This window comes from Rattus rattus, chromosome X, assembly GCF_011064425.1.
Source record: "Rattus rattus isolate New Zealand chromosome X, Rrattus_CSIRO_v1, whole genome shotgun sequence".
Classification (NCBI taxonomy): domain Eukaryota; kingdom Metazoa; phylum Chordata; class Mammalia; order Rodentia; family Muridae; genus Rattus; species Rattus rattus.
Window position 1 is genome coordinate 53,359,215 of NC_046172.1, and position 14,815 is coordinate 53,374,029.

The 14,815-nt window shown below is 39.4% G+C and overlaps 1 protein-coding gene across 1 annotated transcript; it reads left to right on the forward strand.

The window, feature by feature from the left end:
- Positions 1-8,182: 8,182 nt before the first annotated feature.
- Positions 8,183-10,440, forward strand: Spin4 (spindlin family member 4). The gene has a single exon (XM_032889972.1). The coding sequence runs from the start codon at positions 8,651-8,653 to the stop codon at positions 9,398-9,400; it is 750 nt and encodes a 249-aa protein (XP_032745863.1). The 5' UTR covers positions 8,183-8,650; the 3' UTR covers positions 9,401-10,440.
- The last annotated feature ends 4,375 nt before the right edge of the window (positions 10,441-14,815 follow it).

Sequence of the window (14,815 nt, forward strand, 5' to 3'; positions counted from 1 at the left end):
TATTCATAGCATTGCATATGAAATCATTTTATTCATTTAAATAGACTAATTGAACATCAACTCTGTGTAATAAGTACTTGAGATACAAAATAAAAGGTCTGTTTTGAAGTAATTCATTTTTCAATGGGTAACACAAAAAGTAAACATTTAAATATGTCAGTTTAAGGCTTCTAAATCCACAAATGGAATGATTCAAACATCTAAATCACAATTCTAGAGAAATAAAGGTATTAGAATTTAATTTAATCATCTCAGTGTGTGAGGTTCTGAGTATATAAATTCTTTTAAAGATACAACCAAGAGACTGGGGCAATAACTTTCTCTGAATTTTTATGTGCAATAGACTTTTTTTCACCTGTCAACTACTTTTCTAAGCAAACAGAACTTGATATAGCTTGGTTTGTAATTATTTTCTCAGGTATATTATTTTAGAATATAACAGCATCTTATTTATACAAATTTATTTTCTAACTCGAAAGTGTGCATATATAGGCTCTCTCTCTCTCTCTCTCTCTCTCTCTCTCTCTCTCTCTCTCTCTCTCTCTGTGTGTGTGTGTGTGTGTGTGTACATGTGTTTCATTGTAAAATTGGAGATTAGAGACACAAGTTTGTGTCAATGTGTTCTTTTAAACATTGTTACCTCATGAGCAGAACATATGATGTTAATATTCCTTTAAAACACAGTTTAGAAAAGGTCAATCAGCCTCCTTCCAGCCCACTTCCACCTTCTTGGAACTCAGCCTGTTAATAAAGACCAAGGGTTTCTCCAGTTCTCTGCTGCCTATTTCAGCATTCCTTCATGTTCATCTCCATTCTTTTGTGATTCCTTCCTACCACAGTATATCTCTCTACCAGGGACCCATAGGAGGCAGGTAGGCAATGTTTATCCTGCTCACTGTCCTCCATTCTCGTCTCTGGAGACTTACTTTTAGTTCTGCTGCAGCCTTCCCACAGGAGCCCCTCCTTCTAGCCCACCTTAATCCATACTGGGAGGTACTAGGCTTCTTGGAGAGGATACAGGGTCCCCTCAGTTCTTCCTGTCTGCCCCTTCCAGCCTTTGCTACTTTCTCATTTCCATTCTTCTGTGATCCATCCCACCCCCACCTCCTGACACTAGCCAGCAGGACAACTGTCTATCAGGGACCTCACAACAACTATACTTGGCTAGGACTCAGAGAAGGCATATCAACCAAAGGAAAAAAAAAAACAGGACACCCGTCCAGCAAAGATGAGACTAAATACCTGCACTTCAAATGTCCTAACTCCAGATGCCTAGATCTCAGCAGGAACCACCAAAACAAAACGTCTCTTCCAGGCGCCAACAACTATACTGTATGGGCCCTGGGGGACCAATTTAGCACAAATCAAGGACTTCAAAAGAGCAAATATGAATATGGTCAAGAGCCTCAAACAGGGTAGGAAAAATATCTTAATAAAGACTGTGAGAATACAAACAGCTGAATGAAATAGTGAAAATAATTCAAGATATGAAAATAGAATTTAGCAAAGAAATAGAATCATTAAAGGAAATGCAAACTGAAATAAAACTCAAAATGAAAACTTTAGGATGTCAAACAAAATCTCAGAGGTAAGCCTTGTCAGCAGATTAAAATACATGGAAGAGAAAATTCTAAGTCTGTAGACAAGTTAGAAGAAATGGATAGTTCAATCGATGAAAAATTTAAATCCAGTCAAAAAACAACTAGGAAAGCTAAGGTACTTTAAAAAGACCAAACCTATGAATAAAAACTATAGGGAAATGAGAAGAAACCAAGGTCAAAGGCACAGAAATCATTTTTTTTAATTTGAGAGACAAATTTTCCTTATTCTAAATAAAGAGAAAATTATTAAGGTACAAGGGGCATAAAGAACACCAAATAAACAAGACCATAAAAGGAACTCCCTATGACACATAATAATCAAAACACTAAATGTACAGAATAAAGGATATTAAAAGCTGGAAGAGACAAAGACCAAGTCTATAAGCATAGCCACATAAGAATAACACCTGATTTACAAAGAAGACTCTGAAAGAAAAGAAAAGCCCGAAAGGATGTTCTGCAAAATCGGAGGGAGCATAGATGTCATCCCAGACTACCATACACAACCAAACTATTTGTCACAATCAACCAAGAAAGAAAACATTTCACAATAAAAACAAATTTATGCAATATCTCAATCAACCCAGCTCTATTATAATAAAGGTACTAGAAGGAAAACATCAGTCTGGAAATAAGGATAAGAGGACAAAAGGAATAAGTAATCACAAAATATTTAATTGAAAGAGAAGAGGGAGAAACACACACCACTATTACGAAATATCAAGAATCAATAAACAATACTCATTGATAACTCTCAATATTAATTATATTACTCCCACAATAAAAATCCATAGACAAACAGATAACTTTAGAAAGCAGGATCCATCTTTCTGCTGCATCCAAGAAACACACTTTACCACAAGGACAGATGTCCCCTTAGGGTAAATAGATGGATAAAGTTCCATCTTTATTCTTAGCAAATGAACCCAAGAAACAGGCTAACATCTGACAAAATATCAACTAGACATCAAACCAAAACTAATCAGAAGAGATATGAAAGGACACTATATCTTCATTAAAGTAAAAGATTCATTGAGAGGATATTACAGTTCTAAATATCTATTTACCAAACATAATACTAACCAAGGTCATAAAAAGAAACACCACTACAGCTAAAATGACATATTGACCTTAGCACACCAATAGTGGGTGACTTCACTATTTTACTTCTCTCCAATAGACAAGTCATCCAAATGAAAATAAAAAGAGAAATGTTGGAGATGAATACCAATACCATCATTAAATAAATGGACCTGACAGACTTCTCCCAAATGTTAAATGTATATTTTATTCTCTTTCTCCAAAATTGACCATGTATTAACTAGGAAACAAAGCACATCACCATACACACACACACACACACACACACACACACACACACACACACACACACACATTAAAATAAAACTCTACATCCTATCATGGATTAAAGCTTGGTATCAACAACAATAAAAACAGGAGAAAGTTTTCAAACTCATGGAATCCAAACAACTTGATACTGAAAGAAAACTGAGTCAGGACAGAAATCAAGAAAGAATTTAAGAAGTTTTTAGAGATGACTGAAAATGAAAACACAATACACCCAAACCTATGAGACTCAATAATGGAGATTTTAAGAGGCAAGTTGATAGCACTAAGTGCCTACATAAAAGTAAAAAAACCTGGAGAAATCCTATATTAATAATTTAATTACATGCTTGAAAGCTCTAGAAAAACAAAAAGAAATAATACCACCCCAAACTGACAGAAAGTTTTTTAGTCAGGCTTCTTGCAGAAGAGATAGATAGATAGATAGATAGATAGATAGATAGATAGATAGACAGACAGACAAACAGACAGGAAGAGACTTACAGATTGTGGTCCTGCTAGCCCAACAATGACTGCCTAAATATAGAAGGTCCAAGAATCCAGTAGTTGTTTAGTTCAGAAGGCTAGATGTCTCTGCTGGTGTAAACTATATACTGGAATCCCAAAGAACTAGTAGGCTATAACACCAGTGAAGAAATGAACTAGCAAGAAGGTAAAGAGAGAAAGCTTCCTCCTTCCATAACCTTTACATAGGCTGCAAGCAGAACGTTGGCCCAGATTAAAGGTATGTTCCCCCTCAGAAGATCTAGATTGAAAATGTATATTTCCATCTCAAAGATCTGGATTAGAAATGTGTCTTCCCTTCAGGTTCCATATCTCCACTACTCAGAGTCTCAGCTAAGGTCACTCCATTGATATCTGGCAAGCCTTCAAGACACCCATGTCCACCCACCCCCCATGCAAGCTGCAGGTTTCCATTCATTCTCATGGCCATCTGGCCATCTCTCCTGTCCCTCCCACACCTGATCCTGAAACACTGCATTCCCCTCCCCATCCCCTCTCCCATCTAGTTCCCTCCATCCATCTGCCTCATATGACTATTTTATCTCCCCTTCTAAGTGAGATTCAAGCATCATCACTTGGGCCTTCCATCTTGTTTAGCTTCTTTGGGTCTGTGGAGTGTGTCGTGGGTATACTGTACTTTATGGTAAATATTCACTCCTGTAGCCAGGAAAGAACCCCAGTGAAGGAATAAGAATACCAACCTACCCACAAAATTTTGGACCCAAAATTAATCTTATCTATAAGAAACATGGGGACAAAGATGGAGCAGACACTGAGGGAATGGCCGCAGCAATAACCAGCCCATCTGGAGACTCATCCGGTTGGCAAGCATTAGGCTTGCATTCCCATATATAGTAGGGACCTAGCCCCTACCCCATATGTAGCAGATGTGCAACTTGGCCTTCATGTGGGTCTGCCAACAACTGGAGCAGGGGCTGTTCCTAAAGCTGTATTAAAAGTATCTCTGATACTATTAATGATGCTCTGTTATGCTTGCAGACAGGAACCTAACAAAACTGTCCTCTGATTCCACCCAGCAGCTGACTGAAACAGATGTAGAGACTTACAGTCAAACATTGGGTGGAGCTCAGGGACTCCTATGGAATAGTTGGGGGAAGGCTTGAAGGCCCCAAAGAAGATAGGAACTCAACAGGAAGACCAACAGAGTCAACTAATCTGGATCCTTGGGGGCTCCCAGAGGCTGAACCATCAACCAAAGAACATGCATGGGCTGGTCCTAGCCCTCCCCCCATATGTAGCAGATATACAGCTTGACCTTCAAGTGAGTCCCCAACAACTGGAGCAGTGGCTGTCCCTAAAGCTGTTTCCTGTCTGGATTATACATTCCCCTACTGGACTGCCTTGTCTGGCCTCAGTGGGAGAGGATGTGCCTAGCCCTACAGAGACTTGATGTGCCTGGAGGGGTGGTGGAGGGTGAGGTGGGGTATATAGGGGTTCTCTACACTCTAAGAAGAGAAAGGGAGGGGGAGGAGGAAAGGAAAGGGAATGTGGGGGGGAGACCGGAAGTGGGGCAGTGATGGGGATACAAGGTGAATAAATATATTAATTAATGAAAAAAAAGAAATGGGTCTTCCTGCTTAAAATGATTTAATTAAGAAATCAAAATGGTGTACCCAACCATTTTTGTTATAGTTGATTACTACATGTAATCAAGTTGACAACCAAGAATAGCCATCACAAAGAGTCAGCGTCTTGAGTTTCCATTGCTGTTAAGACACACCATGACCAAGGGAACATTTACAAAAGAAAACATTTAATTGGGGCTGGCAGAGCTTGAGCACAAGAGACCTCAAAGCCTGCCTCCACAGTGACACACTTTGTTCAACAAGACCACACCTACTCCAACAAGGCCATACTTCCTAATAGTCCCCAAATCCACATTCTTCCAAACAAAAGCATGGTCAGGCCTATCACAGCAATACCCCAGTCCCTGATACCAACTTCAGTCTTAGTTAGGGTTTTACTGTTGTCAACAGACACCATGACCAAGGCAACTCTTACAACATTTAATTGGGGCTGCTTACAGGTTCAGAGGTTCAGTCCATTATCATCAAGGCAGGAACATGGAGGCATTCAGGCAGGCAGGGTGCAGGCAGAGCCGAGAGTTTGACATTTTCATCTGAAGGCCGCTAGTGGAAGGCAGACTTCAAGACAGATAGGATGAGGATCTTAAAGACCACACCCACATTGCCACGCCTATTTCAACAAGGTCACACCCACTCCAACAGGGCCACGTTTTCTAATAGTGCCACTCCATGGGCTGAGCATATACAAACCATCACAGCACCCATACATGATAATTAACACAGAGACCCACAACGTGCAAAAATTGAGAGATTTTATTGCACTATGTGGAATGTCTTCTTCAAACCCTCCCCTCAAGGCTCAAGGGTCTATGAGGGAGAGATGGTAGAAAGACTATAACAACCAGAGATGGTAGATGATTTCAAGGAGAGTGTGTCTTTAAGGTACAACAGGACTAATAGACACACATATGAACTCACAGAACTGTGATAGTATACGCAAGACCCACTCAGGTTCAAACCTGGAAAAGTCTCAGCCCTTAGAAGGAGAGATAGCCATTAAATCCCATCCCTAATCAAGAAGCTATTTGCAATTGGTATCTGGTGGGAAATGGAAAATCTATTTTCTCCAGTAGAGTGTCATTGGGTATATAAATCATACTTCAAGACAGGCCAACATAAAATAGACTCCATGTTTTTGTGTACGCCTTTTGTTTTTTCTTTATTTTGATTTTTTTTTTAGAGAGAGAGAGAGCATAATGTTGGGGTGGAAAAATATGAACAAAGTATACTATGTAAAAAAATGGAACCACAGCTCCAACTTTTGGATTTCAGGGAGAAAAATAAAAGCAAAGAAGCAAACAATTCATATATGAAAAAAGAGAGTTGCTTTATTTACTTTTCTGCCTTACACCATTTAGGATAAATGAGGAGCCATTGAAGGAGTATTAAAAAGTAACCTTGTGGGTTAGCTGAAGTTCTCTGGGAGGAAAAAAGTCACACATACAGTGAACTTTGTACATGGTTGATTAACTGACTAAGTTGTGAGTGTAATGGGGGAGTTCAGCTGTTGCAGTTCCAGAGCTGAATTATCTTAAACTATCTTAACCCTTACCCCACCCAAAATGGTGATGCATTGTTCAACTCTGCGAGTGACCTAAACCTTCTTCCGGGTATTAGGTAAGTTCTTTTGGAATGTGTGCACAGATGGTCAGCTTTCCCTGACCTAAAGGCAGTGAGGGAATGCCGTTAGATAGTATCTGAAGCCCACAGCTGAAGTTTCTCCTGTTTGCTCTAACGCCTACCCAAGGCTTCCCCCAGTGTCTTTTAAAAGTTTCCTGATTTATAGTTCTCTTTGTTTTGGAGCTATAAAATTTTCATGAGGCTGGTTGGGTAAGAGGCTTATCTTACAAAGGAACTTGTGGCATAAGTCTGGGGACCTGGGTTCAATCCACGGGAATTCAAGTAAAGGAAGGTGGAAGGAAAGAAGTAACTACACAATGTTATCTTCTGATTTCCACTTTTTCCCCTCTGCGCACATGTCACGCGCACACAAGTTAATAATAAACAGCAGCAACAACAACACCAACAAAACCCCAGGAATCTGTTACCACATTGCAACATAGAACTTGGGGTAACCTAAAGTTGTGGACCTTGGACCTGGTCACTTATCTTTGATTCCAGAATAAACCACTTTTTAATTTATTTTGAGATGAGTGCTGTCTTTTTTATGTTCTCATATGGAACCATTAAAAATTGTGTTTCCGGCCTGATGATGGTGCTTGCTTTTAATCCCAGTACTTGGGAGGCAGAGAGAGAGAGAGGCCGATCTCTGAGTTCGAGGCCACCCTGGTATATAGAGTTCCAAGACTGTCAGGGCTACACAGAGAAACCCTGTCTCAAAATATGAAAAAAAAATCTTGTTTCCAGAGTATTTAATAACAACAGAAACTACTTGTGATATAAATGACAAAGTAAGCAATAAAATTATAGAATATGCTCTCAAATGTATAAGATTATAGAACAGATATATTAATAAGGAATCAGCTTAATAAACATTTTGATTTTTGCCTAGTTTGTACGACTAAAGTTACTTTTGTTGTGTTTTTATTTCACTCAGTTTTAGAAAAACAAATACCAGCATATTTCCCTTACACTTCGAAAAACATACTAAAAAATCGTTATGATGAATGATCAGGTAGAAAGTAGAAAGGAGAGTTTAAGTTAACATGGTGGATTGTGCATGGTCTTTCCCCAGTCCCATTTCAAATTCCTTAAAAAAGAACGAAATCGTAGATTTGTTTATACAATTTCTCCCACCCCACGTATTTTTTTTCTTTCTTTTCCTCTTTTCTTTTTCTGCTTGTGAGGAATTCCTGGAAGATAGAAAGCAGATGGAGCCTCAGTGAAGTATGCAGTTGGGCAGCAGACAGCCTGCAGGGGAGGAGGGGAGCTGTGCTGTCTGGTTCTGGTGGGAATGAACCGGTTGGGGGCCACAGGAGTAAAGGAGAGCGCCTGTGTCAGTGTGGCTGCCCCAGGAGCGGAAGGCAGGACGGAAGCGGGAGGGGTGGAGGAAAGGAGAGGGCGGGCTCAGAGGAGGAGGATTCCCTAAGCAACAAAAATCCCGGTTTCGCAGATTGGCCAAGCTGACAAGCGCTGCCAAGACCAGGCCGCGCAAAGCGCAAACTGCTGGAAGACGTGCTACTGCCTGCACTTTCGTTGCCGCCAACATCCCTGTTATCTCCGGTCCACGTTAACTGTCGACTTCTTCTCTGGTGCCGTTCTGCGACCGCAGCAGCGTTGACAACAACAGCTAAGTGGCGGATTCTGGCTGGGACGTGGGCTTGGGAGTCCGGGAAGGCGCCAGGGGCGGACAGAACGAACCCGGGAGCCCGCCATCTCTCTCTAGCCATCACTATTGCAGTCACCCCTCCCTGAAGGAGGAGAAAAGCACTAGTGAGAGGCACTCTCTGTCTCAGTTCCCAGTCAGTTAGCTCGCTTCTGACAAAATCGGAAAAGAGGACTGATACAGTCTCTCGGATCGTGAAAAATATCTGCCATTGAACACTGCTGACTGTTAGTCAGCTTGTTAAGCGAAGGGCAGCTTTACTTCGGCCACAGAAGACCTGAGCCATGTCTCCTCCGACCGTGCCTCCTACTGGGGTAGATGGTGTGTCCGCGTACCTGATGAAGAAAAGGCACACTCACAAGAAGCAGCGCCGTAAGCCCACTTTCCTCACTCATAGGAACATCGTGGGCTGCCGCATTCAACACGGCTGGAAAGAAGGCAATGAGCCAGTGGAGCAGTGGAAGGGAACTGTGCTCGAGCAGGTTTCCGTGAAGCCCACTCTGTATATCATCAAATATGACGGCAAAGACAGTGTGTACGGACTAGAACTGCACAGAGATAAGAGAGTTTTAGCGCTGGAAATTCTTCCTGAGAGAGTTCCTTCTCCGCGCATCGACTCTCGCCTGGCTGATTCCCTGGTTGGGAAGGCAGTGGGGCATGTGTTCGAAGGTGAGCATGGAAAGAAAGATGAGTGGAAGGGGATGGTGCTGGCGCGAGCCCCCATAATGGATACTTGGTTTTACATCACCTACGAGAAAGATCCGGTCCTCTATATGTACACCCTGCTGGACGACTACAAAGATGGTGACCTGCGTATCATTCCAGATTCCAACTACTACTTCCCTACAGCAGAACAGGAGCCTGGAGAGGTGCTCGACAGTCTCGTGGGCAAGCAGGTGGAACACGCCAAAGACGACGGATCCAAGAGAACTGGAATTTTTATTCATCAGGTGGTAGCCAAGCCATCTGTCTACTTCATCAAGTTTGACGATGATATTCACATTTATGTCTACGGCTTGGTGAAAACCCCCTAAATTTATAGACCTCTTTAGAGGTAAAATATTTTACGTTCTCAAAATTAGGTTTTTCTGAGGACAATTTCTAGGTCAAAAGTTCCGGACAGTGGCTAAATCGTATTGTGCCTCCATATCTTATATTGACTATTTCCCAGTTCTGACTCAAGCATATGTTGGTACTTTTGTTCTTTATTTGTTTTGTAATTGAAAATTTAAAGTTGTTGCTAAGAGGGGGAAAGTTTGGATTCACCGAAACGACTCAAAAGAAGATAAACTCTGCAACGTGTCTTCTGCTCCTCTCCCCCCTTTTAATTCTTCCAGTTAATTAGTTTGAGAATTTGGCATTTTTCTTAGGATGTTTTTCCTGCTCTCTAGCAGAAACTTTGATGTAGTTTTTGCAGAACTGACCTACCAGATGATAGAGTTTTTGATAAATGGCACAGTCAGTCTCTGTCCTTCACTCTCACACTTCCTCTCACCACTGTTCACAGTAAACATAGATGTGCCGAAAAGTATCCATTCTGGTGTTGGTGGTCATTTATTTCCCTTTTTACTCATAATGATGTTTTATTGTATTAAGGTGCTCTCATTTCTGTAGAAATGTTATGTAGGCATATACTAGTTTTAAGAAATATTGCAAGGTTGCCATCCACTGGTCTTTAATGTTGACAGAAAGTTCCATGATTTTCCTGATTACATTCTTTTTGATGTTTACCTGACTCAGTGAGATTTTTTTCTCTTTTTTGATTTGCTAATTCCTATCCTTTGTTCTTTTATATATTCAGTTGATATTTTCCATGTAAACGTGTAGGAATCTCTAGTACGAAAGTGCATTTAAACTTTTTTATTTCATGTGTTAATGAATTTTGCATTGTTTTTAATCTTGATTTTATTGTTCACTTTACAACTTTAAAAACTTTAATTTTATAATTTTTAAACATCTATGTCTTTTTATAAAGTTTTAGTTTCCTTTCTTTTTCAGGCAGGTGTCCCTAACCTCAGTCAAACCAATATTGACTTTGTTTTTCTCTTATAATCTTAATTATATTTAAATTTTCTATCTATCTGAAATTCAATTTTGCATACTAATACATAGAGATTCAACTCTAAATATTTTTGCATTAAATATTCTACTGTAGAAATGACTTTTTTTAAAAAAAAATCACTATTTTTCAAATTTCAGAGTGAAAGTTCATTTTAAACATAGTACCAGGCCATAAGTTTCAGAAACTGGAATAACAAATTCCCTTTTAATAGTTATTTTTTCTTTCTTATTATAATTTATCCTCAACACTCATCCTTTCAAAAGAAAAACCAATGCATTTTATTGATATTTTGAAAGGGTCTGATACCTATCAGAATTGCATCAATTTTCTGTATTCTTATATACAAGAATAAAATTAGTGAGATTTGGTAGATCATTGAAATATTTTTATCTTGTTTTTAAACCATTCTTCATATAGATCATTCATATCGAATGGAATTTATTTTTGCAGTCATCAAATTTTGTACTAAGTTGAATATTTTCCTTCTTATATGTAACTTTTTATTTTTATCAATAGAGGAAATCTACAGATTTTATATTTTTATCTTTTATCCAATGATTTATTTAATCCTATATGTTACATTGGATTTTAAATTAGAAACTTTTGGATTTTCTTGATATATACAATCATTTTGTTTGTAAATACAGATAATTTTATTTCTTCTAATGCTTATACTTACTAGTATAGCATTAGCTGGCTTTTCTAGAGCAGTGTTATGTGATGATGATGGCAGGCATGCTTGTCCTATCTCTAATTTTGATGAGAATGACTTTATTGTTTCATGTGTGACTTTATCGTTGATTGTTAGTTAGTAGTTAGTCATAGTTTAGAAAGTTCTTCTGTTCCTGTTTTTATATAGTATTACTATTAGAAATGTCTCCTTGATTTTATCAATGTCTTTTCAATATCCATTATCAAACTTATATAGTTTTTCTTTTAATTTGTTGATGTATGATTTATAAGAAAGCTAGATATATAGTATTAAGCCAAACCTGTATTTCTGGAATAAATCCTACTTGGTTACAGTAAAATAGACATTATTTTGCTGTATTTTATTGACCAATAATTCATTCATAATTGGATTTGCATTCCAAAGGAAAATTACAGTTTTAGATTACTCTTTGTATTTTTAATTGAATTAACAAACAACAGGTTGTCATTTTTTTCATAAGCTCTCTCTATAAAGCTTTGTTATTAAAATTCTACTAGCTTAAAGAAATGACTGAGTGAAATAGCATTAGAAATATTTTTTTTAAATTAGCTGGGAATAAGCTATAAAACATCCTAATCCTGGGAATGAATTTTATTACGTATCTTCAATGCATTTCCTGATTTTTCCCAGTGGTAATTGGCTTTTTCAGACTTTTTGTTAATACAGAATATATATTTTTTCTGTCATTTACAGAATATATATTCTCTTTCAATTACATACTAAGTTGAAAGTTGCTTATTTTATAAAGTTTGCTGATTATTTTTATGTGCTTTATGTCGTTATGTATTTGCCCAGTTCAGAAAATGTAATAAAATCATGCTATAACGACAGCATAATTATCTTTTATTCTTTTTACTAGAAAAAATAAGGCAGAATATAAAAATTATCAAAGATGAAAACATTTGTTTACCTCCCCAAATTAGAAAATATCTATATTGACATGTTTGCTTTTGTGCAGATTTATATTGCAATGATCAGTGTTGATGTCTAATAAATTCATTTGCAACTACCACACCACCTCTTCTGCAGAGGCAAACACTGTCATGAATTTGGTGCTGATGTTTTATATATTTACTAAAAATAAATTATATACAAATAAAACTATAACCAATAATAGTAGTGACTTGTGTTTTCTACTAATGTTTAGATGAATGGACAACTTTATATTTTATTTTTTTATATATAGTTTTTTTCTTTCTTTTTTTTTTTCGGAGCTGGGGACCGAACCCAGGGCCTTGTGCTTGCTAGGCAAGCGCTCTACCACTGAGCTAAACCCCCAACCCTTTTTTTTTATATATTTTTATTGGTTATTTATTTGTTTACATTTTTCCAGAGCTGAGGACTGAACCCAGGGCCTTGCACTTGCTAGGCAAGCACTCTACTTGTGAGCTAAATCCCCAAACCCAACATTTCAAATGTTATCCCCTTCCCAGGTTTCCCCTCCACAAACTCCCTATTCCTTCCTCCTCCCCGCTGCTTCTATGAGGGGCTCCCCCACCCACTCTCCCACCTCCCCACCCTGACATTCTCCTACACTGGGGCATTGAGCTTCCACAGGACCAAGGGCCAACAGTCCCAGTGATGCCTGACAAGGCCCTCTGCTACAGCTGAAGCCAAGGATCCCTTTGGATGGTGGTTTAGTCCTTGGGAACTCTTGGGGGGGTGTCTGGTTGGTTGATATTCTTCCTATGGGATTGCAAACCCCTTCAGCTTCTTCAGTCCTCTCCCTAACTCCTGCATTGGGGTCCCCATGCTCAGTCCAATGGTTGCCTGTGACATCACATCTGTATTGGCTGTCTGTCAGCCTTCTCAGGAGACAGCTGCCTATATCCTGTCCTTAAACGCCCATGAGCATCAGCACAGTGACTGGGTTTGTGCCTGCATGGAAATGGATCTGGGTGGGGCAGTCTCTGGATGGCCTTTCCTTCAGACTCTGCTCCGCTCTTTGTCCCTGTATTTCCTTTAGACAGGAGCAATTCTGGGTTAAAATTTTGAGAAGGGTAGGGGGCCCATCCCTCAACTGGGGGCTGTGCCTATCTAGTGGAAATGGTCTCAACAGGTTCTCCCTCCCTTTTGTTGGGTATTTCAGCTAATGTCATCCTGGTTGGGTCCTGGGAGCCTCTTGCTTCCCTGGCATCTGGGAATTTCTAGTGGCTACCCCCAGTTCCCCATCCCCAACTGCTACACACCTCCGTTCAATTTCTTCTCTCATGCATTATATGCTAACTGGTTTCCCTTACCTCCACTCCTCCAAGTCCCTTGCTCCACCTCCCCTTTCTCCCAGATCCACTCCTCCATTTCCCTTCAGAAAAGATCAGGCCTCCCAGGGATATTAACCAAGCATGGCATATCGTGTTACAATAAGTCTAGGACCCTCCCCTTGTATTAAGCCTGGACGAAGCAACTAGGAAGAAAATGATCCCAAAAGCAGGCAAAAGAGTCAGTGACACCCCCCAGTCTCACTATTAGGAGTCCCACAAGAACATTCAGTTATACAACCATAACAAATGCAGAAGATCTAGCTCAGACCCATGCAGTCTCTTTGATTGTCTCCTTAGTCTCCGTGAGCCCCTATGAGCCCTGCTTAGCTGATTCTGTGGGGACAGGTGGAATTTATTCTGGTTTCGTTGTAGGGAATCTTTTAAATGCTAATTGCTGTTAACATTTATTTCCCTAACACTGGAGTTAACATGATCATAGTCCTAGAGCTGAATAAAGAAGACAAATCTCAACTTCCAACAGAACTTACAGTACATATGCATCAACCTTCTCATAGTTCTAGGCCAGACATAGACTTGTTACATTTCTTGTAAGATATTAGAATATTTCATATTGTAACAGTTAGAAAGAGGGTAACCCTAACTCTGACTCACTTTCAAATTTGGGAGTTTGCTATTTAGGGAAACTGGCAGTGGTCAAAACAAAAATCTTCCTGTTTTAGACAGAAAAGTCTATCTAGGCCCTGAGTCATGAACTGTGAATTGAATTGTTACATGACATTGGATCACAGACGAAATGAAAACTCTGTTTTTATGGCCTAGAGGGCTTTGAGGAATAGATTATTAAACAGTGTAGACAAATGTAGCTATGAACTGTTCTTTATGTTCCAAATCTTAGAGTTTATGTTGCCATGTACTGATTTGAGTATATACCAAGATTAAGCTATATTCATAGCTGGATTTGAGTCTAGCTACAACTCTGGTTTAGCAGTTGAGAATACAATATGACTTATTCTGAAGAATATAGAACAAATAAAGTCAGTGTAGAATACTGTGTTACCCTATAAACTTTCCTAGCTTTTGGACGAGAACCATTTCGAATTTTCCGTAGTAAAATTTTTCACACGTAATTGCTTGAGTCAGAAAGAGGTTCAGCAAACCACTGAACTGAGAACAGGACCCCCGTTGAAGGAATCAGAGAAAGAACTGGAAAGCTTGAAGGGGCTCGAGACCCCATATGAACAACAATGCCAAGCAACCAGAGCTTCCAGGGACTAAGCCACTACCTAAAGACTATACATGGACTGACCCTGGACTCTGACCTATAGGTAGCATTGAATATCTAGTAAGATCTCACCAGTGGAAGGGAGGCCTGTCCAGTAAGACTGAACGTGATTGTTGGGGGGGGTGGCAATGGGGGGAGGATGGGAGGGGAACACTATAAGAAGGGGAGGGG

Excerpts from the sequence above, each read along its gene's own strand:
- Spin4 (XM_032889972.1), top strand. The coding sequence starts at position 8,651 with ATGTCTCCTCCGACCGTGCCTCCTACTGGGGTAGATGGTGTGTCCGCG.